General features: G+C 70.6%; 2 protein-coding genes and 2 non-coding genes across 4 annotated transcripts in view; all 4 read left to right on the top strand.

Moving 5' to 3' along the window:
* The window catches only part of LOC136556248 (SCO-spondin-like), a 33329-nt gene extending 19232 nt beyond the window's left edge, over positions 1–14097 (top strand). The window contains exons 39-64 of the mRNA XM_066549330.1: positions 260–457; positions 871–1050; positions 1316–1438; positions 1753–1807; positions 2066–2194; positions 2592–2683; positions 2781–3356; positions 4363–4526; positions 5147–5325; positions 5430–5524; positions 6509–6700; positions 7739–7936; positions 8469–8636; positions 8760–8891; positions 8977–9253; positions 9541–9696; positions 9769–9818; positions 9922–10098; positions 10166–10856; positions 11386–11765; positions 12044–12423; positions 12511–12606; positions 12683–12743; positions 12826–12956; positions 13352–13479; positions 13980–14097. Coding sequence (XP_066405427.1) covers positions 260–457; positions 871–1050; positions 1316–1438; positions 1753–1807; positions 2066–2194; positions 2592–2683; positions 2781–3356; positions 4363–4526; positions 5147–5325; positions 5430–5524; positions 6509–6700; positions 7739–7936; positions 8469–8636; positions 8760–8891; positions 8977–9253; positions 9541–9696; positions 9769–9818; positions 9922–10098; positions 10166–10856; positions 11386–11765; positions 12044–12423; positions 12511–12606; positions 12683–12743; positions 12826–12956; positions 13352–13479; positions 13980–14097 — 5126 coding nt within the window. The remainder of the gene's footprint in view (positions 1–259; positions 458–870; positions 1051–1315; positions 1439–1752; positions 1808–2065; positions 2195–2591; positions 2684–2780; positions 3357–4362; positions 4527–5146; positions 5326–5429; positions 5525–6508; positions 6701–7738; positions 7937–8468; positions 8637–8759; positions 8892–8976; positions 9254–9540; positions 9697–9768; positions 9819–9921; positions 10099–10165; positions 10857–11385; positions 11766–12043; positions 12424–12510; positions 12607–12682; positions 12744–12825; positions 12957–13351; positions 13480–13979) is intronic.
* Positions 14098–15365: 1268 nt separating this feature from the next.
* Positions 15366–22751, top strand: TBRG4 (transforming growth factor beta regulator 4). Its single transcript, XM_066550031.1, has 10 exons — positions 15366–15713; positions 16501–16815; positions 17242–17413; positions 17924–18081; positions 18798–18908; positions 19267–19411; positions 19872–20123; positions 20556–20667; positions 21002–21116; positions 22408–22751. Exons 1-10 carry the CDS (start codon positions 15366–15368, stop codon positions 22519–22521), a joined length of 1842 nt encoding a protein of 613 aa, XP_066406128.1. The 3' UTR covers positions 22522–22751.
* On the top strand, positions 19586–19717 carry LOC136567540 (small nucleolar RNA SNORA5). The gene has a single exon (XR_010785126.1). It is a non-coding gene; the product is annotated as a small nucleolar RNA SNORA5 (small nucleolar RNA).
* Positions 20285–20415, top strand: LOC136567546 (small nucleolar RNA SNORA5). The gene has a single exon (XR_010785127.1). It is a non-coding gene; the product is annotated as a small nucleolar RNA SNORA5 (small nucleolar RNA).
* Positions 22752–23433: the final 682 nt, after the last annotated feature.

Genomic DNA, 23433 nt, shown 5'->3' on the forward strand with positions numbered 1-23433 from the left:
CCAGGGCCGGGGGGTTCAAGGGGGGGGAGCAGTGCCGGGTCAGGGGGGAGCTGCGGGTCCAACATCGGCAACAGCGAGCCTGGGGGGCTGCAGGGGGGCCCCAAAACACGGGGGGGCTGCAGGGGGGGCCCCAAAACACGGGGGGGCTGCAGGAGGGGCCCCTAAACACGGGGGGACTGCAGGGTGTGACCCCAAACACGGGGGGCTGCAGGGGGCCCCCCAAACACGAGGGTCACCCTTCCCCCCCCGTGTCCCCCAGGCTGTGCCCCCCCGCCCTGGGGGGGGTGGGGGTCCTGCAGCCGCTCCTGCGGGGTGGGGGTCGCTCTGCGGCGCCGGAGGGAGACCCCGCCCGGGGGGGGCTGCGCCCACCCCCCCGACACCGGCACCGGCACCGGCACCGACATCGACACCGACACGGACACCGACACCCGCGTCTGCTTCCTGCGAGCCTGCCCAGGTACCCCCAAACCCTGCGAACCTGCCCCGGTACCCCCAAACCCGCCCCCCGCACGGGCTGCGACCCCCGGGGGGCGGGGACCCCCGGTAAGGGCAGGACCCTCAGGAGGGCTGGGACCCCCTTTTGGGTGGGACCCCCTTATGGGCTAGGATCCCCTTATGGGTGGGACCCCCGGGGTCTGGGCTCTGCGGGGCTGGGACCGATCCCCCTTTCGGGGCTGGGCCCCCCCGAGTCTGGGACCCCCATCCCCGGCCGAGGGGGATCCCCAGGGGCGGGGGGATCGGGGTCTGCAGTCCCCAAGTGCGGGGGGCTCGCTGCCCACCGGGGGTCCGGAGGGGCCCCAAGGGGGGCGCTGTGGGTCAGGGGGTGGCTGTGGGGGTGCTGACCCCCCTGACCGCCCCGTGCCCCCCCAGTCTCGGGCGGGTGGGCGCCCTGGGCTTCCTGGAGCTCCTGCGAGGCCCCGTGCGGGGGGGGGCAGCAGATTCGCCGCCGCAGCTGCAGCGACCCCCCCCCAAAAAACGGGGGGCGTCCGTGCGAGGGAGGGGCGCTGCAGAGCCGGCCCTGCAACCTGCGGCCCTGCGGGGACCCCCCAGGTACGGGGGCACGGGGGGGACACGGGGGGCGGGGGACACCCCTCCAACCCCAACCTTGTTCCCCCGGCCCGAAACGCCACCACTGCCCCTCCCCAAATCCCCCCCTGGACCCCCCGAACCCCCCGTGCCCCCCCCAAGCCCCCTAAAACCCCCTAAGTCCCCCCAACCCCTCCATCCCTGACTGCTCCAATGGCCTCCCCCCTCCCTGCCCCCCAAACCTCCCCGAGTCTCCCTTTCCCCGCTGAGCCCCCCGTGTCTCCCCCAGCCTGCCCCCCCCAGACGCTGCTGGTGCCCCCGGGGGGCTGCGAGGATCTGGGGGTCCCCCCCTGCCCCCCCACCTGCGCGGACCTGAGTGGGAACAGCTCGTGCCCGGGGGGCTGCCAGGAAGGTCGGGGGGGTCTGGGGGACACGGGGGGGGCGTGGGAGGGTCCCGGGAGGGTCTCGGAGGGGCGGCTTGGGTAGGGGTGGGGGGGGGCACAGGGGGATTTGGGGGATTTGGGGGATTTGGGGGGATCTGGGAGCTTGGAAGGGCATGGAGGAGGCTTGGGAGGACTTGGGGAGAACTCGGGGGACTGGGAGGAAACTTAGGGAGGGCTTGGGAACTTGGGGGGAGCACGGAGCCGTCCGGGGGTTGGGGGGGATTTAGGGGGCGCTGGGAGGGGTGCAGGAGCTGGAGCCCCCCTGGACCGCCCCCATCCCCAGGCTGCCGGTGCCGGCCCGGGCTGGTGCTGCAGGGGAGCGGCTGCATCGAGCCCAGGTACCCCAAAACCCATCTGTACCCCAAACCCCATAACCCAGCCACCTCTGTACCCCAAACCCCACCCGTACCTGCACCCTGCTGCACCCCAAACCCATCTGTACCCCAAACCCCACCCGTACCTGCACCCTGCTGCACCCCAAACCCATCTGTACCCCAAACCCCGGTGCTGGGTGTCCCCAGAAAATGGGGCCCCTGAACATGGAGGGGCTCCCAGGGGCTCCCCAGGATTTGGAGTGATCTTCCTTTTCCCTGCAGCGCCTGCGGGGTCCCTGCGGGGGTGATGGGGGACCCCGGGAATGGGGGCCCCCCTGAATCCTGCGGGTGGTCGCGCTGGACCCCCTGGACCGGCTGTGACTGCGGCACCGGGACCCGGCAGCGCTTCAGGTGAGGGGGGGTCTGAGCCATAACGGGGAGGTTCTGACCCAGAACGGGGGGTCTGACCCATAGCGGGGAGGTTCTGACCCAGAACGGGGGGTCTGAGCCATAACGGGGGGGTCTGACCCGTAATGGGGGGTCTGACCCATAACGGGGAGGTTCTGACCCAGAACGGGGGGTCTGAGCCATAACGGGGGGGTCTGACCCATAGCGGGGGGGTCTGACCCGTAATGGGGGGTCTGACCCATAACGGGGAGGTTCTGACCCATAACGGGGGGGTCTGACCCATAGCGGGGGGGTCTGACCCGTAATGGGGGGGGGGCCTGACCCTGACCCATAACGGGGATCCTGCCCCATATCGGGGGGTCCTGCCCCATATCGGGGGGTCCTGCCCCACTCCCCACAGGTCTCCCACCAATCCCGCGGCCGCGCCGGGCGGTGCCCCCTGCACCGGGACCCCCCGAGAGGTGCGGGGCTGTGCCGAGCTCTGCGGACCCGGTACGTGCCGGGATCCCCCCGACCCCCGGAGCTGGGACCCCCCAGTGCCCCCGCGGCCCCTCGAGCCCCTCGTGTCCGTCTGTCCGTCTGTCCGCAGAGCCCGGGAGCGCGGGAACGCCCGGGGCCACCGGGGCGCCCTGGGTGTGGGGGTCCCCACGGCCGCGGGGGGGCACGGAGATCCCAGAGACCCCGGAGACCCCAGAGACCCCGGAGACCCCAGAGACCCCAGAGACTCCAGGGTCCCCAGAGACCCCAGGGTCTCCAAGGTCGCCGTGGGCGCTGGAGCCGGCGTGGGGCACGGAACTGCCTTGGGGCACGGAGCCGCTCTGGGTGCCGGAGCCCCCCGAGCTCGCGGAGGCCACAGAACCCCCGGAGCCCCCGGAACCCCCGGAGGCCCCGGAGGCCCCGGACGCCGCGCTCGGCTCGTGGTCGCAGTGGAGCACAGAGTCCCCAGGGGTGCCGGTGTCCCCATGGAGCGCAGAGTCCCCGCCGGTGCCGGTGTCGCCCTGGAGCGCGGAGCCCGCCCGGGGCCGGTGGTCGCCGTGGGGGCCCTGGGGCGGCTGCAGCGCCCCGTGCGGGGGGGGCGAGCGCTGGCGCCGCCGGGGCTGCGGGACCCCCCCGTGCCCGGGGCCGGCACTGCAGAGCCAGAGCTGCCACAGCCACGTGTGCCGCGGTGAGTGCCACCGGACAGACCGACACGGGAACCCGACACGGACAGACCGACACGGACAGACCGACACGGGAACCCCGACACGGACACACAGACACGGACACACCGACACGGACAGACCGACACGGACAGACCGACACGGACAGACCGACACGGACAGACCGACACGGGAACCCCGACACGGACAGACAGACACGGACACACAGACACGGACACACCGACACGGACACACAGGCACGGACAGACCGACAAGGGGAACCCGACACGGACACACCGACACGGTAACCCCGACACGGACAGACCGACACGGACACACCGACACGGACACACCGACACGGACAGACCGACACGGGAACCCGACACGGGAACCCCGACACGGACAGACCGACACGGACACACAGACACGGACAGACCGACACAGGGACCCCTACAGGGACCCTCATCCAAAGACCCCAGTACAGAGACCCCGAGACCGGGACCCCGACGCAGAGATGTCACCCCGAGCCCCCGAGCACAGCCCTGCCCTGCCCCACAGCCCTGCCCCACAGTGCCCCAGAGCTCTGCCCCCACTGACCCCACAGTGCCCCACTGACCCCCGTGCCCTACAGACCCCACTGACCCCACAATGCCCCACAGCGCTGCCCTGTCACATAGTCCTGCCCCACAGACCCCACAGACCCCCAGTGCCCCACAGTGCCCCACAGACTCCACAGACCCCACAGTGCCCCACAGCGCTACCCCTCATCCCCACCCCACTCCCCCAGGGGCCCTGAGTCGGGGGGTGTTGGAGGGCACAGGCCGGGTGCCCCGGGGTGCTCAGGGGCGTTTTTGGGGTGCCCCGGGGTGCTCAGGGGTGTTTTTGGGGTGCAGAGGCCGGGTGCCCCGGGGTGCTCAGGGGTGTTTTTGGGGTGCCCCGGGGTGCTCAGGGGCGTTTTTGGGGGTGCCCCGGGGTGCTCAGGGGCGTTTTTGGGGGTGCCCCGGGGTGCTCAGGGGTGTTTTTGGGGTGCAGAGGCCGGCTGCCCCCCGGGCCGGACGTTCCGCGAGTGCGGGGGGGGCTCGGGGTGTCCCCGGAGCTGCGCCCACCTCGGGGGGGCCGTGGGGTGCGCGGGGGGGTGCCAGGAGGGCTGTCACTGCCCCCCCGGGACCTTCCTGCACCGCCACACCTGCCTGCAGGTGAGACCCCCCGGGGGTGCTGCCCCCCAAATCCTGCGCTGGGAATGATGGGGGGGGGGGAGAATTTGGGGTTTGGGGCGGGGTCCTCCAAGCCACGGGAGTCCCTCAGAGCGGTCGGGGATCCCGGACGGGGGAGGATCCCGTTTGTGGGGGTGTCCTGGGGGTGTTCCCTGGGCCACGGGGGAGCACCGGCAGCGTGGTCCCGGGGTCGGGGGGATCACGGGGGGAAGGGGAGGGACCCCTGGGACAGTGGGGGGCTCCCCCCAAGTTCCCAGGTGCTTCTGTGGGATGGTGGGTGCCCCATGGGTGTCCCCCAGGAGGGTGGGTGCCGGCCGGAACAGTGCGGGGTTCATGGGGGCCCTGGGTCTGTGGTTTGGGGTCTCTGGGTCTGTGGTTTGGGGTGGTTTGGGGGTCTCTGGGTCTGTGGTTTGGAGTGGTTTGGGGTCTCTGGGTCTGTGGTTTGGGGTGGTTTGGGGTCTCTGGGTCTGTGGTTTGGAGTGGTTTGGGGTCTCTGGGTCTGGTTTGGGGTCCCTGGGTCTGTGGCTTTGGGGTGGTTTGGGGTCTCTGGGTCTGGTTTGGGGTCTCTGGGTGCCCCCGGGCGCCCCCCACGCCCTGCTCAGCCCCAGCAGTGCCCCTGCTCGGTGCCGGCCGCGCTGCTGCGGGGGGGCACGCCCGGGACCCCCCCCGGGACCGCCCCCGGGACCGCCCCCGGCCCGGAGCCCTCCGGGAGCCCGCCTGGGGACCCCGCGATGGCGGAGCTGCCGCCGGGCGGGACCCTGCGCCTGGGCTGCGCCCGCTGGTGAGGAGGGGACGGCCCCGGGCCTCCCCCACCCCCCAGGTCCTTCCCCTCGCCCCTCCCCTCCCAGCGCCCGCTGCCCCCCTGAGCGCCCCTGTGCCCCCCAGCTCGTGCCTGTGGGGCCGCCTGCGCTGCGCCCCCGCCGGGGGCTCCGCCTGCAACGGGACCGCGACACCGACCTGCCCGAGCCCCCCGTGTGCCGGTGGGTACCGGCCCCAAAACCCCTGCCCTGTACCGGGGGTACAGCCCCATAGCCCCTGCCCTGCACCGACCTGCCCGAGCCCCCCATGCTCCGGTGGGTACCGGCCCTATAGCCCCTGCCCTGTACCGGGGGTACCGGCCCCAAAACCCCTGCCCTGTACCGGGGGTACCGGCCCCAAAACCCCTGCCCTACACCGACCTGCCCGAGCCCCCCGTGTGCCGGTGGGTACCGGCCCTATAGCCCCTGTCCTGTACCGGGGGTACAGCCCCATAGCCCCTGCCCTGCACCGACCTGCCCGAGCCCCCCATGCTCCGGTGGGTACCGGCCCTATAGCCCCTGCCCTGTACCGGGGGTACCGGCCCCAAAACCCCTGCCCTGTACCGGGGGTACCGGCCCCAAAACCCCTGCCCTACACCGACCTGCCCGAGCCCCCCGTGCGCCGGTGGGTACTGGCCCTATAGCCCCTGTCCTGTACCGGGGGTACAGCCCCATAGCCCCTGCCCTACACCGGGGGTCCCAGCCCCACTGAAGGGGGACCCAGCGGGTCCTGGGGTGTCACTGGTTGTTTGTGCCCCCACAGCAGATCTCAGCCCCACAGCGGATCTCGGCCCCACACCCGATCTCAGCCCCACAGCGGATCTCGGCCCCACACCCGATCTCAGCCCCACACCCGATCTCAGCCCCATATCGGATCTCGGCCCCACAGCGGATCTCGGCCCCACACCCGATCTCAGCCCCATATCGGATCTCGGCCCCACAGCGGATCTCGGCCCCACACCCGATCTCAGCCCCATATCGGATCTCGGCCCCATAGCGGATCTCAGCCCCACAGCGGATCTCGGCCCCACACCCGATCTCAGCCCCATATCGGATCTCGGCCCCACACCCGATCTCAGCCCCACAGCCCCAGGTGCGGGTCCCCCCCCTGTGCCGCCCAGCCCGGGCTCTGCCCCACCCCGCCCCACTGACGGGCCCTTCCCGCAGGGGCCGAGGAGGAGCCCGGGGGGTCCCGGGCGGTCCCGTGGGGGCCGTGGGGGCCGTGGGGGCCCTGCAGCCAGAGCTGCACCCGCCCCGAGAGCCCCGCGAGCCGCAGCCGCCACCGGGACTGCGCGGGAGAGAACTGTGGGGCGGGGGGGAGCGCCGAGAGCCGGCCCTGCAACCTGCAACACTGCCAAGGTACGGGGGATTTGGGATTATGGGGTTATAGGGTCACCCTGCAACCTGCAACACTGCCAAGGTACGGGGGATTCGGGATTTGGGGTTATGGGGTCACCCTGCAACCTACAACACTGCCAAGGTACAGGGGATTCGGGATTTGGGGTTATGGGGTCACCCTGCAACCTACAACACTGCCAAGGTACGGGGGATTCGGGGTTTGGGGTCACCCTGCAACCTGCAACACTGCCAAGGTACGGGGGATTCGGGATTATGGGGTTATAGGGTCACCCTGCAACCTGCAACACTGCCAAGGTACGGGGGATTTGGGATTATGGGGTTATGGGGTCACCCTGCAACCTGCAACACTGCCAGGGTGTGGGGGATTTGGGGTTATGGGGTTTGGGGTCACCCCTGCAACCTGCCCCACTGCCAGGGTATGGGGTTATGGGGTCTGGGGTCCCTGCAGCCTGCCCCCTGTGTGGGTACAGAGGTTGGGGTTCTGTGGGGGTCCCGCTCACTGTGGGGGGATCCAGTGGGTCCCTGCCCCTCTGTGGGATGTTCTGGGGTAATTTTTTGGTGTGCCGCTGACGCTGGGGTTCCCCATAGCTCCCCCCTGTGAGGAGGTTTGGGGGGCTCGGTACCCACTCACTGTGAGGGGGATCCGGGGGGGTCTCTGCTCCTCTATGGGATGTTCTGGTTCCGTTTTGGGGTCGCTCTGACGCTGTGGTTCCCGCAGCTCCCCCCTGTGTGACGCCCCAATGTGAGGAGGTTTGGGGGGCTGTGGGATGTTCTGGGGTATTTTTTGGGGTCCCTGTGACCCTGTGCCCCCCTGTGAGGAGGTTTGGGGGACTGTGGGATGTTCTGGGGTATTTTTTGGGGTCCCTGTGACCCTGTGCCCCCCTGTGAGGAGGTTTGGGGGGCTGTGAGATGTTCTGGGGTAGTTTTGGGGTCCTGCTGGCGCTGTGGTTCCCGCAGCTCCCCCTGTGAGGAGGTTTGGGGGGCTGTGGGATGTTCTGGGGTAGTTTTGGGGTCCCGCTGACGCTGTGGTTCCCGCAGCTCCCCCCTGTGTGACGCCGCCCTGCCCGTGCCGCTGGAGCCCCTGGGGGCCCTGGGGGTCCTGCTCGCGGCCCTGCGGGGGGGGGCAGCAGCGGCGGCTCCGCGCCTTCGCCCCCCCCGGGCCCGGGGAGCCCTGGTGCCCCCAAATCCTGGGGGGCCACGAGCAGCGCCGGCCGTGCGGGGTGACGGCGTGCCGGGGTGCGGGATCGGGGCTGGGGATCGGGGTGTGGGGGCATGAGGGGGCTGTGGGGGGACACTGGGGGGATATTGGGGCTGAGGGGGATATTGGGGTGTGGGGGGCATGACGGGGCTATGGGGGGACACTGGGGGGGCTATGGGGGGACACTGGGGGGATATTGGGGTGTCCCTGGGGGGATGTTGGGGGGTTCATAGGGGCTGCGGGGGATTGGGGAGTGTGGGGGGCATGGGGGGGCTATGGGGGGACACTGGGGGGATATTGGGGGTGAGGGGGATATTGGGGGGTTCAGAGGGGCTGTGGTGGGATCAGGGGCTTGTGGAGACTGGGGGGGCGTGGGGAGCCCGGGGGGCTTTGGAGAGGGGGGGCTCGGGGGGGCTGTGGGAACGGGGGGCTCGGGGGGTTCGGGGGGCTCGGGGGTCTCGGGGGATCTGTCCGGGTGTTTCAGGGGGGCAGGGATCGGGGGTCTCGGGGGGTCTCAGGGCGAACCCGGGCGGTGCCGGGGGTCACCCCCTGTCCTCCCCCCCTCCGCAGTGAACGGCGCGTGGTCCCCGTGGGGTCCCTGGTCGCGCTGTGACGTCACGTGCGGGGGGGGCCACTCCGTGCGCAGCCGCTCCTGCTCCAGACCCCCCCCCAAAAACGGGGGCAGCCCCTGCCCCGGGGGGGCGCACGAGCTGCGGGTCTGCAACCCCCGGGCCTGCGGTACGGGACTGCGGGGGGGCACCGGGAGGGGCTCGGGGGGTGCCTGGGGGGCTCGGGGGGTGCCTGGGGGGCTCGGGGGGCTCCCTGGCGGTGTCGGGGCGCTGACGGTGCCCCCCTCCCCAGGCCCGCGGTGCCCCCCCGGGCAGACCGAGTCCCCCTGTGCCACGCGGTGCCCGCGGAGCTGCCGGGACCTGCAGGAGGGGGTGTCCTGCGAGGGGGGGGCTCCCTGCGAGCCCGGCTGCCGCTGCCCTCCCGGTGAGACCCCGGCCCCCCCCGGGACCCCCGTGGGACCCGCCCCCCGGCCCCGGACCTCCCTGAGCCGGTCCCTGTGCCCCCCCAGGGACCCTGGAGCAGGACGGGGGCTGTGTCCCCCCCGCGCTGTGCGGGTGCCTGGACTCGGGGGGGCACCTCTGGGTGCCGGGGGGGGGCGGCCCCGCCCGGGGCTGCCGCAACTGCACCTGCGCGGGGGGGCGGCTGCGCTGCGAACCGGGGGGGTGCCCGCCCCCCTCCGCCACCCCCGGGAGCCCCCCCGGGACCCCCCCCTGCGCCTGGAGCCGCTGGAGCCAGTGGGGACCCTGCAGCGTCACCTGCGGGGGGGGGCGGCAGGAGCGGTACAGGTGAGGGGGGGACACGGGGGGGACACGAGGGGAACACGGGGGTTGGGGGGGGGGGACACGGCACCCTGGGGACAATGTCACACCGTGGGGGAGGGGGGACACGGAACTGTGGGGACGCAGAACTTGGGAGGGAATGCGGTGTCTGCTGAGGGGGGGGGGGGGTCATGGCCCTGGGGGGGCCACGTCGCCTTGGGGACACACGTGGCGCTGAGGGGACACAAACCCCACGGGGGTGACGGGACACTGGGGGGGCTGTGGGGACACCCGATGCCCGTGTGACCCCCCAGGACCCCCATCCCCCCCGAGGGCGGGGGCAGACCCTGCGGAGCCCCCCAGGAGCAGGCTCGGGGCTGCGAGGAGGCGCCGTGCCCCCCCCTGTGCCCCGGGGCGGGGGCCGAGCGGGCCCTGGGCGAGCGCTGGAGCCCCGGCCCGTGCCGGCACTGGTGAGTTGGGGGCGCCGGGGGGGCCGGGGCGCTCTGAGCGCCCCCCACCCACCGCCTGCGTCCCCCCCGCAGCACCTGCACCCCCGAGGGACCCGAGTGCTGGGACACGCCGTGTGCCGCCGGTACGGGGGGCCGGAGGGGGACTGGGGAGGGCAGGGGGGGCTCACGGGGCATTGGGGGGTCCCGAGGGTCCCAGTGACCCCGGTGCCCCCCGTGTCCCCCCAGAGCCGTGTGACTGGAGCCCCTGGGGGCCCTGGGGACCCTGCAGCGGAGACCCCTGTGAGGGGGGGTCCCGCCTGCGCCACCGGCACCCCCTGCACCCCGAGCCCCCCGGGCGGGCGTGTGCGGGGGTCCGCACCCAGAGCGAGAGCTGCAGCTCCAGCGCCTGCCCCGGTAACGCCGGTAACGCCCCGGGCACCCCCTCCCCGGTAACCCCCCCGGGCTGCTCAGGGCTCCCGCGTCCCCCTAGAGCCTCGGTGCGGCGAGAGGGGCCGGAGCCGCAGCCCCTGCGCCGGGCGCTGCCCCCGGAGCTGCGCGGACACCTGGGCGCCGGTGCAGTGTCTGCAGGGACCGTGCGAGACAGGTACGGCCCGGCCACCGCCACAGGCTGTCCCCACCGTGTCCCCGAGCACCCACCGTGTCCCCACCGTGTCCCTGAGCAGCCACCGTGTCCCCGAGCAGCCACCGTGTCCCCCGAGCACCCACCGTGTCCCCACCGTGTCCCTGAGCAGCCACCGTGTCCCCCGAGCAGCCACCGTGTCCCCCGAGCACCCACCGTGTCCCCACCGTGTCCCTAAGCAGCCACCGTGTTCCCTCGAGCACCCACCGTGTCCCCCGAGCACCCACCGTGTCCCCACGGTGTCCCCGAGCACCCACGGTGTCCCCACGGTGTCCCCGAGCAGCCACCGTGTCCGCCCGAGCACCCACTGTGTCCCCCCCGTGTCCCCGAGCACCCACCGTGTCCCCACCGTGTCCCCTCGAGCACCCACGGTGTCCCCACGGTGTCCCCCCGCCCCAGGGTGCCGGTGTCCCCCCGGGCAGCTGCTGCAGGACGGGCTCTGCGTCCCCCTGAGCCGCTGCCGCTGCGGGACCCCCGGCGGGGACAGCGGGAGCCGCGAGGTGGCCCCGGGGACCGTGACCCGCATCGGGTGCCACAACTGGTGCGTGACACCGAGGGGGGGACGCGGTGGGGAGGGCACCGGCACTCGGGGACAGACACGGGGTGGGGGCACACGGGGGGACGGCACAGGGCCGGGGAGGGGGGACAGACACGGTGGTGGCAGCGAGACGGGCACGGGAACGGCGGGACGGGCACGGTGACAATGGGATGGGCACGGTGACAATGGGATGGGCACGGTGACAGTGGAACTGGCACGGGGGACAGGGTGGGATGGGCACGGTGACATTGGGACAGGCACGGGGGACAGGGTGGGATGGGCACGGTGACAGTGGGGCGGGCACGGTGACAATGGGACAGGCACGGGGGACAGAGTGGGACGGGCACGGTGGCAATGTGACGGGCACGGTGACAGTGGGACGGGCACGGGGGACAGAGTGGGACGGGCACGGTGACGGTGGGACGGGTACAGGGGACAAGGGCACAGTGCTGGCAGGACAGGCACCGTGGCGGTGCCACACGGCAGAGCCCCACATGCGGTGACGGTGACACGCGTGTCACCCCCCGCGCAGCACCTGCGAGAACGGGACCCTGACCTGCCCAGCGCTGCCGTGTCCCTCTCCGGAGCCCGCCACGCCCGCCATCCCCGTGTCCCCCGTGTCCTCCGTGTCCCCCCTGTCCCCCGCGTCCTCCGTGTCCCCCCTGTCCCCGGGGTCCTTCGTGTCCCCGCTGTCCCCCTTGCCCCCTCTCTCCGCCCCGCTCCCCCTCTCTCCCGAGCCCCCCCTGTCCCCCGCCGTGTCCCCCTGGTCCCCCTGGTCCCGCTGCTCCCGCAGCTGCGGCGGCGGCACCCGGAGGCGGCAGCGGCAGTGCCGGGAGCGCCCCGGGCCGGGGCCGCCGTGCGGGGAGAGCCCCGCGGAGGAGACGGCGGCGTGTAACGCCCAGGCGTGCCCCGGTGAGAGCGGGGACACCGGGGACACGGAGGGACGGGGGCGGAGCGGGGAAAGGGAGGGATGGAGGGAACGGAGGAGGGAACGGGGAACGGGGAAAGAACGGGAGAGGGGAACGGAGCGGTGGGAGAGGGAAGGGGGAGGGAGGGAGGGCCGGGGCAATGGAAGGAGGGCGGGCCGGGGGTCAGGGCGGTGCCGGTGCCATTCCCGGTGCGGTTCCCGGTGCGGTTCCCGGTGCCATTCCCGGTGCTGTTCCCATTCCCGTTCCCGGTGCCGTTCGCAGTGCCGTTCCCGGTGGCCCCAAGCTGCCCCCCGGGTGAGGTGTGGCTGGACCCCGGCCCCGCCTGCGAGCGCAGCTGCCAGGACCTGGCGGGGCCCCCCGGGACCTGCGGAGGGACCCCCGGGCCCCTCGGAACCTCCGGATCCCCCGGGACCCCCGCGACCCCCGACAGCTCCGGCACCCCCGCGACCCTCGGGACCGCCGTGACCCCGGACAGCTCCGGCACCCCCGGGGTCCCCGCGACCCCCGGCACCCCCGCCACCCTCGGGACCGCCTCGCCCCCCCCGCGCTGCACCTGCGCCCCCGGGCGGTACCGGAACGGCTCCGGGCAGTGCGTGAGCGCGGGGAGCTGCGGCTGCCGGTACCGCGGGGCGCTGCGAGCGGTGAGCGGGGCGGGGGGCGCGGGGCGGGGGTCCCTGAGCCGCGTCTGGGGGCCCCTGAGCAATGCTGGGGTCCCTGCCCCGCTGCAGGCCGGCAGCGAGTGGCAGGAGCCGTGCGGGACCTGTCGCTGCTCCGAGGGACGCGTCACCTGCGCCACCTCCTGCCCCGCGCTCACCTGCCCCGAGGTGCGGGGCTCCGGGGGGCTCCGGGGGGCGCGGGGGGGTCCCGGCGGGCCGGGGCTGAGCCTGGGGGTCCCCGCAGGGCACGGAGCCGGTGCGGGAGCCCGGGAGCTGCTGCCCCGTGTGCCGGGACGAGTGGCCAGGTGAGACCCCGTACCCGGGGGCCTCGGGGAGGGGCGGCCCCGGCAGCCCCCCCGCTCACACCGTGTCCCCCTCCCGGTGCAGAGGAGCCCCCCGGGCCGTGCCGGCTCCTCACGGCGCTCCGGACCATCGCCAAGGGCGCGTGTGTCCTGCGGGGCGTCCGTGTCACCTACTGCGCGGGGGCGTGCCGCTCCCGCACCGCCGTCAGCGCCCAGGTACGGGGGGCGCGGGGGGACCCCAGCCCCGCCTGCTGCCCCCGGAGCCGCCTCTGCGCGGCCCGGGGCTCTCCGGGACTCTCTGGTGCTCTCCGGGGTGTCCGGCACTCTCCGGGGCTGTCCGGGAGTGTTCGGGAGTGTCTGGGGCTGTCCGGGGTGACCGGGGGTGTCCCAGGCTGCCCGGGGCTGTCCGAGGCTCTTCGGGGGTGTCCGGGGCTCTCTGGTGCTCTCTGGGTCTCTCCGGGTCTCTCCGGGGCTGCCCGGGGCTCTCCGGGGCTGTCTCCGGTGATCTCCGGTGCCCCCCGGTGCTCCCCGGTGCTCTCCGGGCTCCCCGGGTCTCCCCGGTGCTCCCGGCTGTCCCCGGGCTGTCCCCCGCCGTGACGCGGTGTCCGCAGGAGCCGTACGTGCGGTCTCTGTGCGAGTGCTGCAGTTACCGGCTGGACCCGGCCCGGCCCGTGCGGGCCCTGCTGCTGCCGTGCCCCCGGGGCCGCCCCCGGCCCGCGCTGCTGCCCCGCATCGCCCGGTGCCGCTGCGAGCCCTGCCGGGGTGCGGGAACGGGGCAACGGGGGAAGGGGGGAACGGGGGCTGGGGAAAGCCGGGGGGATCCTGCCGGACTCTGGGGGAACGGGGGTGTCCTGAGGGGCTCCGGGGCCTGGGGGGATCCTGCCGGGACTCGGGGGGAGCGGAGGGAGCAGGGGGATCCCGCCGGGGCTCGGGTGGAGCGGGAGATCCTGCCAGGGTGCGGGGACTGGGGGGATCCCGCCGGGGGTCGGGGGGCTCTGGGGGAGCGGGGGGTCCTGCCGGAGCTCCGAGGTCCAGGGGGAGCGGGGGGATCCTGCGGGGGTTCTGGGGACTGGGGGGATCCTGCCGGAGCTCTGGGGAAATGGGGGGATCCTGCGGGGTTCCGGGGGGGACACGCGGCCCCCGCGCCGCTCGGAGCGCTGCGGGTGGAGGAGGGGCTGTCCCGGGGGTCCCGGGGGGCTGCGGGGGGCTCGGGGACAGCCGGAGCCTCCTGTCCCGCAGGCGGGGACTTCAGCCGACGCTGAGGAGACCCCCGGACACCGCCCGTCCCCCCCGTGTCGGCATCGAGGAGATCCTTATGGATACCAATAAAAGATCGATAATCGATGGAGCTCCATAATCGATAATTAATCGCTAACAGATAACCTCACCCGGGCACTGGGGGAACTGGGGAACTGGGATGAACTGGGAATCTCCGGGAGGGGGAGGGGGGGGGCACTGGGATGAACTGGGTGTCTCGGGGAGCGGCACTGGGATGAACTGGGGGACTCGGGGGGGTGGCACTGGGATGAACTGGGGGACTCGGGGGATACACTGGGGGGCACTGGGATGAACTGGGGGTCTCGAGGAGCGGCACTGGGATGAACTGGGATGAACGGAGGGTCTCCAGGGACGCACTGGGATGAACTGGGATGAACTGGGGGACTCGGGGGGGGGCACTGGGATGAACAGGGTGTCTCGGGGTCTCGGGGGGCGGCACTGGGATGAACTGGGATGAACGGGGGGTCTCCAGGAGTGCACTAGGATGAACTGGGGTGAACTGGAGGACTCGGGGGGGGGGGGACACTGGGGTGAACTGGGGGACTCGAGAGGGGGCACTGGGATGAACTGGGGGACACTGGGCGTCTCGGTGCTGGCGGTGGCTGCAGTTTCCCCCGCTACCACACGAGGGCGCCCACAGAGAGAAGGGCGGATGGGAGGGTCCGGGCCCGTCCTGTACGCGGGGACAGCGCGGGGACACTGCGGGATGGACACTGCGGGATGGACACTCTGGGGGACTCTCTGGGGACACTCTGGGGGACTCTCTGAGGGACACTCTAATGGACACCCCTTGGCGCCGATGGCGGCAGCGCTCTCGCCCCGTCACGGACAAGGCGCCGCCGCCGCGTGATGACGCAGCCGAGCAGCCAATAGCGAGCGGACGCGGTGCGGTGACGTCATAACTGCGCGCCTCGGTGGCGGCCCGTGCGCGGGGCCCGGGCGGGAGAGGTCAGAGAGGGCCTGGAGCGGGACCGGGAGCGGGGATGGGATCAGGGACGGGACCGGGATCGGGAGCGGGACCGGGGATGGGATCGGGTCCGGCGTTGGGATCGGGACTGTGGGAACACTGACGGGGCTGGGAGAAGCGGGCCCGGGGAAGCACCGGAGGGAACCGGAACCCGGGGGGGGAGGTCGGGAGCGGGGCCGGGCTGTAGAGCATGGGCCGGGGTGAGACCGGCACCGGAGGGGCCCGGCCCGTGGGGGGATCTGGGGCACAGTTCACTAACGCGGGACCGGGCAGTGTCCCGGTGCGGCCGCCCTAACGCTCGGTCCCGCGCAGAGTCCCGGGATGCGGCACTGAGCCCTGCCCGGTGCCGCCGAGCCCTGCCCGGGCACCGAGCCGTGCCCATGGCCGCGCACCTGGTTCGCCGCTGCTTCCGGCGGCTGCTGCTGCTGCCGGCGCCGCCGGGACCCGGCGCGGGGCCCGCCCTGCGCACCGGCCCGGCCCGGGCCGCTGAGGAGCCGCGGGCACGGGCACGGCCCGAGGGCGAGGAGCAGCAGCTGCGGGAGCTGATCCGGGAGGCCGGCAGCGCGCAGGAGCTGCTGCAGCTGGGCCGCGGCTCCGCCCTGAGCAGCAACCTGGCGGCGCTGGCCATCGCCCGGCTGGCACGGCTGAGCACGGAACAGCACCTGGACACCGAGAGCCTGCGCGGGGACCCCCGCTTCCAGCAGCTCCTGGGGACACTCGATGCACAGGTGGGACAGGGACAGGGTGAGGGACACACCTGGGAGGGACTGCTGGAGACAGGGACGGGAGGGACTGCTGGGGACACACCTGGGACTGCTGGGGTCACACCTGGAAGGGGCTGCTGGGGACAGGGCTGCAGCGGCCACTGTGCTCTGCTCTGTACCTGAGCACTCAGGGCACAGCTGGGGCACAGGCTGGCAGTGCCCAGGTCCCTCCAGCGAGTTCAGGGCACACTTGGGAGGTGGCACAGGTAGAGGAGCGGTGTCCCAAATCCTCACTGGCTATCCCTGTCCCACATCTGCCCCACACCTGTCCCTGTGGCTGATCTCTTAGGTGTGGAACATCTATTGTCCCTGTGTTACATGTATACCTGTGTCCCTGTGCAGATCTCCCAGGTGTGGACCACACCTGTGCACCTGTGGTCCCTGTGTCACTCATGTCCCCATGCCTCTGCAGATCTCCTAGGTGTGGAACAGGGCTGGTGTCCTGTGTCACACCTGTCCCTGTGTCCCCCTGTCCCCGTGTCCCCGCAGATCTCCCAGGTGTGGAACTCGGCTGTTGTCCCTGTCTCACCCTGTCCCTGTCTCCCCCTGTCCCCATGTCCCCGTAGATCTCCCAGGTGTGGAACACACCCGTTGTCCCTGTCTCACCCTGTCCCTGTCTCACCCTGTCCCTGTCTCCCCCTGTCCCTGTCCCCGCAGATCTCCCAGGTGTGGAACTCGGCTGTTGTCCCTGTCTCACCCCTGTCCCTGTCTCACCCCTGTTCCTGTCTCACCCCTGTCCCTGTCCCCGCAGATCTCCCAGGTGTGGAACTCGTCGCTGCTGCAGCTGCTGCGCGTGCTGCCGGCGCTGGGGCTGGCGCGGGGCGGGCGCCAGGTGCGCTCGGTGGAGCAGGAGGTGCTGTGGCGGCTGCGGCGCCTGCCCCTGCGCCAGCTGGTGCAGCTGGCAGAGCAGCTGGCGGGGCAGGGCCACCAGGGGCTGCTGCTGCCCGAGGTGCTGCGCAAGCTGGAGCTGCGCTGGACCGAGCTCGAGGGCACCCGCACCGTGGTGACGCTCATGGCCAAGGTGGGACACCTGTCCCCCGCCCTGATGGAGCGCCTGGAGGACAAGGTGGGAGCCCGCACCTGGGCATGGCACGGGGGTGGCACTGGGGGCCTCAGCCTGGGCTGGGGGGGGTCACCTGGGGTCAGCGGTGCCACATGGGGTCACCTGCACCACCTGTCCTCTGTCTCCCCTCTCCCACCTGTCCTGTCCCACCTGTCCCTTAGGCCCTGGAGCTGGCAGAGCAGTTTGACCCTGTCCCACCTGTCCCTCAGGCCCTGGAGCTGGCAGAGCAGTTTGTCCCTGTCCCACCTGTCCTGTCCCACCTGTCCCTTAGGCCCTGGAGCTGGCAGAGCAGTTTGACCCTGTCCCACCTGTCCCTCAGGCCCTGGAGCTGGCAGAGCAGTTTGACCCTGTCCCACCTGTCCCTCAGGCCCTGGAGCTGGCAGAGCAGTTTGTCCCTGTCCCACCTGTCCTGTCCCACCTGTCCCTCAGGCCCTGGAGCTGGCAGAGCAGTTTGACCCTGACGAGCTGCGCCGTGTGGCGCTGGCACTGGCGCTGCAGCAGCGCCGCTGCGTGCCCCTGCTGCGGGCCCTGAGCTACCACCTGCTGCAGAAACCTGCTGAGCTGCCCCTGCCCGTGCTCACCGACCTGCTCTTCGCCTTCAGTGAGTGCCAGGGACACCTGCGGGGGGCTGGGGACAAATCCTGGTCCCATGTCACTGTCCCGGGGCTGGGAGTTGCCTGGGCTGGCAGTGGGTGGGGGAATCCAGGTGAGCTTTGGGATCCCAAACCTTTCCTGTGCCAGCCAGGTGGGGTGAGGGAGTCCAGGTGAGCCCAAGCAGCTGTTGCCAGTGGGTTATCCCAGTGCTGGGTGGGAACGGGGGGCTGGGCACTGTGGGTCAGCCCAGGGTCATTGAGGGGGCCATTCTGGGTGTCCTGTCACTCCAGGTGTCCCACAGCCCTGGGAGCTCATAGCACGAGGCCATTCCATCACTCTGCGTGTCCCAAGTCCCTCCCCAGCTCACCTGCAGCCCCTTTGGGCACTGGGAGGGCTCTGAGGTGTCCCTGGAGCCTCTCCTCTCCAGGTGGCCGTCCCCAGCTGTCACCTGTGGCGCGGGGGGCACGGGACAGAGGTGCTCAGAGCCCCCTGTGCTGAGCTGTCCCCCTTGGCACAGGTAAGCTGAGCTTCCAGCAGCCGCAGGTGCTGCACCGCCTGGCCCTGGAGCTGCAGCCTCACCTGGGCAGCCTGAGCCCGGCTCAGGTGCTGCGCTGTGCCCGCTCCTTCAGCAGCCTGCGCTGGCTCAGCCGGCCCCTGGCCGAGGCCATGGCTCAGGTGAGCCCTGGGGGACAGGGGGGACTCACCTGGGCCTGGGGGACAGGGGGTGGCCTCACCTGGGGGACAGGGGGGACTCACCTGGGCCTGGGGGGACAGGGGGGACTCACCTGGGCCTGGGGGGACACAGGGGACACTCACCTGTGCAGGGGGTGTTGTCACCTTTCCCAGCAGGTCCCTCTCACCAGTCTGGGCCGTTGTCACTGGGAGCAGGTGGCAGCGAGGGCCCCTCCCTGTCCAAGCTGTGTCACCATTCCCAGTGGGATTCAGGGATCATTTCCCGCTGGATTTGGCTCCATCCAGAGCCTCCAGCTGTGACAGCTGGTGCTGGTCCTGTCCCAGTTCTGTCCCAGTTGTGTCCCAGTTCACCTCTCTGCACGTCCCCATGCAGACTAAGACATTCCAGCCTGCCCTTGTAGCTGGATAAGATCCCCCGCCCCTGGTGTCCCACCCAGCAGGGTCCCTGCTGATGTTTCCAAGCTTTTCCTTGCTGCTCCTCTCCCACTTTCCTGCCACTTCTGCCCAGTTCCTGCCTGGTCCATCCCCTGCCCTGTCCCACCCACACTGGGGTGTTCCAGAGCTTCCCCCGGTGCCTGCAGAGAGCCCCAGCATTCCCTCACTGGTGTTCCCACCTGGGGGGTGTCTCTGGCTGACGTGTCCCACCTGTCCTCCCTGTCCCTGCTCTGGACAGCCCCACATTCCCGTTTTTCCTGCAGTACTGCCTGGATAACTCTCAGGACCTGTCCATCACCCAGCTCTGCGGGATCCTCGTCTCCTTCGCCCGCCTCAACTTCCAGCCCAGCTCCAGCGAGGAGTTCTTCTCCATGGTAATGTCCCTGGGGTTCCCTGGGGTCTGGCTGGGGAGGGACCTCAGAGACCCCCTAGCTACAGATCCCTCCCCCAAAGCCTTCCAAATTCCCCGTTTTCCCGTGTCCTGGCACTCCAGGTGCCCCCAGTCCCTCCCAGCTCCCTCTTTGGGCACTGGGAGAGGCCCTGGAACCCCCTCCAGGTGACCCCTCCCACACTGTCACCTGTCCCAGAGCACAGGTACATTCCCATGGGAAAGGGGCTGTTGGATGGCTGAATCCATGGGGTGACAGAGTCACCTGAGCGGGCCCTGCAGCCCCAGCGAGGGAGGTGGTGACAGCTGTGTGGCTGAGCTGGGATCTGTGTGTCCCCCTGCAGATCCACGAGCGGCTGCAGGGGCAGGAGCAGCAGCTGGACGTGCACCTGCTGACAGATGTGGTGTGGTCCCTGTGTGTCCTGCAGCAGCCCCGGGGCCCCCACCTGAGCCACGTGCTGTCCCCTGAGTTCCAGGCCCGGCTGCAAGGTGAGCACAGTGAGGCTGGTGACACCCTGAGCTGGGAGCCAGGGGGTGGACAGGAGCTGGAGGGCACCTGGGGGGGTCACCTGTCCCACGGGGTCACCTGTCCCCACAGGGGTCACCTGTCCCCCAGGGTCACCTGTCCCCCAGGGTCACCTGTCCCCCAGGTGCTACTGGCACCGCAGCCCAGTCAAATTCGGTCCCTGTCCCCCCATGGCGGGGACCGGCCACCGGCTGCCACAGTGACCTCCGTGCCCACGAGCCCCGTGTCCCTCCCGTGGGACCCGGGGGTCAATGCCACTGGAGACATGGAGTCTGGGAATGCCTGGGGCTGGGGGGGCTTCTCAGGGGCTGCAGGTCACCTGGGGGACAGCTGTGTCACAGTGTCACAGCCCATGGCTGCAGCTCACCTGGGGTATAGCCTGTCCCTGGGTGCCACCTGAGCATGTCCCCACGTGTCCCACAGGTGACAGCTCCCCCCGGGCACAGAGCTCGAGGCTGAAGCTGCTGCACATCAATGCCACGGCCAGGCTGGAGGTTCCGGGCTATGAGGGGCCCTTCCTGTCCCCCAAGCTGCTGGGGGGGCACGGGGACAGGGACAAGGACAAGGAGAAGGCCACCCCCCTGCAGCGGTGGCTGCGCGAGGCACTGCCGGGGGCACTGGGGGGCCCCGACCTCGTCCGGTACAACGTGAGCACCGTGTACGGCTGGGACATCGGTGAGTGCCACCTGCCAGTGCCACCCCCGGGGCTGGCACCTACCCTGGGCACCCCCAGCCCTGTCATCCCGTTACCCTCCTGTGTCACCCCTCAGCCCTGTCACTTTCCCCTGTCACCCTCCAGCCTTGTCACCTTTCCCTGTCACCCCCCTGTCACCCTCTGCAGCCCAGTCAAATTCGGTCCCTGTCCCGCAGTGTCGGGGACCGGCCACCGGCTGCCACAGCAATCCCCGTGCTCCGCGTGTCCCCTGTCCCCTCCTGGGACCCGGGGAGCGGAACCCCACGGACACCGCCCCTCTGGGGTGGGCTCAGCAGAGCCCCCGGGTGGCTCTGAGTCCCCTCTGTCCCCTGCTGGGACCTGGGGAGGTGGATCCCCATGGACACTGCCCCGCTGGGGTGGCTCTGAGTCCCCTGTCCCCTCTGTCCCTGCAGATGCCGAGGCGGTGCTGGACAGTGACAACAAACCTCTGCCCGTGAGGGACTACACTGCCCCCCACCTGTCCCACTCTGAGGGGACAAAGCCACTGCCACCGGGGGCCAGGAGGTGCGTGGGGACAGGGGGGGACAGGAGGGGAGGGGAGGGACAGGAGGGGACAAGAGGGGAGGAAGAGGAGGGGAACAGGGAGGGATGAGGAGGGGGAATAGAAAGGGTCAGTGGGGGAGAAGAGGTGGAAGGAGGGGGACAGGGAGGGGACAGGAGGTGGTGGGAGAGGCACAGCTCGGGCACTACTGGGCCATCTCTGCTCGGGGTGCCCACGGCTGTCCCTGTCCCTGGGGTGTCTATGCTCACGGCTGTCCCTGTCCCCGGGGTACCCGTGCTCACAGCTGTCCCCTGTCCCTGTCCCCGTGCTCACGGCTGTCCCTGTCCCTTTGCCCAGGGTGGCCGTGCTGCGCTGGGAGCTGCCGCAGTTCAGCTCGCGGGGCCGGGAGCTGCTGGGCCGGGGCTCCATGGCCCGAAGGCACCTCCGAGCTGCCGGCTTCCTGCTGGCCGAGGTGAGCATGGCACAGCCAGCAACAGCCAGCAACACACACCCAGCAACACCCTGTAACCCCCAGTAACACCCTGCAACAACAGCCAGCAACAGCCAGCAACACACACCCAGCAACAATACCCAGCAACAGCCAGCAACACCCTGTAACACCCAGCAACAGCCAGCAACACACACCCAGCAACACCCAGCAGCAACACCCAGTAACACCCTGCAACAACAGCCAGCAACAGCCAGCAACACACACCCAGCAACAATACCCAGCAACAGCCAGCAACACCCTGTAACACCCAGCAACAGCCAGCAACACACACCCAGCAACACCCAGCAGCAGTAGCTAGCAACACACACTCAGTAACAGCCAGCAACACCCAGCAACAACAGCCAGCAACAACAGCCAGCAACAGCCAGCAACAACACCCAGCAACATCCAGCAACACCATCCAGCAACACCCAGTAACATCCAACACCACCCAGCAACACCCACCCCAGGGCTGGGACCACCCCCCGGTCCCTGACAGCCCCTGCGTGTGTCCAGCACTGCCAGGGCCACCGCGGGGCCTGGCCCCGGGTGACACATCCACCTGGCACTTGGACCCTCCCAGCCCTTCCAAAGAGAAAGAGTCCCAAAATGTTCCCAAATTGTCCCAGAATATTCCCAAAATGTTCCCAAATAGTCCCAGAATATTCCCAAAATGTTCCCCAGATATTCCCCAAATGCCACCTGAGACTCCCTCTCAGGAGCAGAGCCCAGCCCCATCCTGTGAGGTGTCCCCAGGACTCAGGTGTGGCCTCACCTGTGCCTGGCCCAGGGAATGGTCCCTGTGCCCGTGGCCACCCTGGTGACACCAGCCGGGTGCCATTGTCCCCCTGGCACAGCTGGGCACAGCTGGCACCGTTGGGATGGAGGCTCTGACACCCCCTGGGGGGCTGCCAGCTGCCCCCAGCCCGGGGCTCAGCAGGGATGAGCCACCGTGATCTCCCCGGCCACCTGCCAGGGGCTGGGGGGGACAGGGGTGACAGGGAGGTGACACAGACGAGCTGATCCTGTGGGGTCATCCAGGATTAACCCCTGGGGGTAATTATAGCCCGGGGGGAGTGTGACAGCCACGTGTCACCCCCAGGGTCACTGCCAGCTCCTGCTCTCATTGTCGCTGTCACACCTGGGGGGTGGTGGCACGTCCTAGGGTGGGCACTGGGACCCTCCCAGGTGGGTGGCATGGCACAGCCAGGGCAGGACAGGAGGGGACGCAGCTGGGACCCCGCGGCTGCTGTCACACCCCTGTCCCCTGCAGGTGCCACACTACGAGTTCCTGGAGCTGAAGCTGGAGCGGCAGCGCGTGGCCTACCTGAAGGACAAGGTGGCCAAGGCCCTGGCCAGTGACACGGCAGGGGACACGGCCACCTAGCCGGCCTCACCTCGGGTGGCCCTGTCCCTGTGCCAATGTGAGCAGGTCACCGTGCCAAGGTGGCCCCGTGCCTGAGCCCAGGTGGCCACGTCACCACAGCGAGGTGGCCACGTCACCAGGTCACCGTGCCCGGGTGGGACCCCAGAGTGAGGTCCCCCTGTCCCTGTGTCACTGTGTGACTGCTGCTCCGTGTCACCAACGGCTCAAATAAACACGGAACTGTACAGGGATGGTGGCTGGGCATGGTGGCATTGGGGGTGGGTGACACTGGGGACAGGAACATTGGGACAGGTGTCATTTGGGACATGACATTGGGGATGGGTATCATTGGGGACTTCGGGACAGTGGGGAGGGGTGGCATTGGCAACACATGACATTGGGGATGGGTGCCATCAGTGCCAGGTGTCATTGGGACCAGGTGACATCCAGGCTGGGTGACATAGGGGCTAGTTGGCATCATGGCCAGGTGACATTGGGACTGGGTGACATGGGGGTTGGTTGGCATCATGGCCAGGTGACATTGGGACTGGGTGACATCGGGGCTCGGTGACACTGATGCCAAGTGACATGGGAGCCAGGTGACATCTGTGGTGGTTGGCATTGGGGTTGAGTGACATGGGGGCAGGGTGATATTGGGGTCGGGTGACATTGGGGCTGGGTGGTGGCAGGGATAGGTGACATTGGGAATGGTGACAGCAGGGTGGGGTGACACTGGGGCCAGGTGACATTGGGGCTAGGTGATGGCAGGGACAGTGACATTGGCACTGGGTGACATTGGGAATGGGTGACACTGGGAATGGGTGACAGCAGGGTGGGGTGACACTGGACGGGTGGCAGTGGGGGCGGTGCCATCGGTGTTGGTGGCACGTGGCTGTGCCCACCCCCCCTGTGCCCGGGGCCGCCGGTCTGAGC

This window comes from Molothrus aeneus, chromosome 1, assembly GCF_037042795.1.
Source record: "Molothrus aeneus isolate 106 chromosome 1, BPBGC_Maene_1.0, whole genome shotgun sequence".
Classification (NCBI taxonomy): domain Eukaryota; kingdom Metazoa; phylum Chordata; class Aves; order Passeriformes; family Icteridae; genus Molothrus; species Molothrus aeneus.

Bases quoted from the DNA above. Each gene is read 5' to 3' on its own strand.
- TBRG4 (XM_066550031.1), top strand. From the start codon at position 15,366: ATGGCCGCGCACCTGGTTCGCCGCTGCTTCCGGCGGCTGCTGCTGCTG. The intron at 18,909-19,266 runs GTAATGTCCCTG...GTCCCCCTGCAG, and splicing joins GCGAGGAGTTCTTCTCCATG to ATCCACGAGCGGCTGCAGGG. The intron at 19,412-19,871 runs GTGAGCACAGTG...CGTGTCCCACAG, and splicing joins GTTCCAGGCCCGGCTGCAAG to GTGACAGCTCCCCCCGGGCA.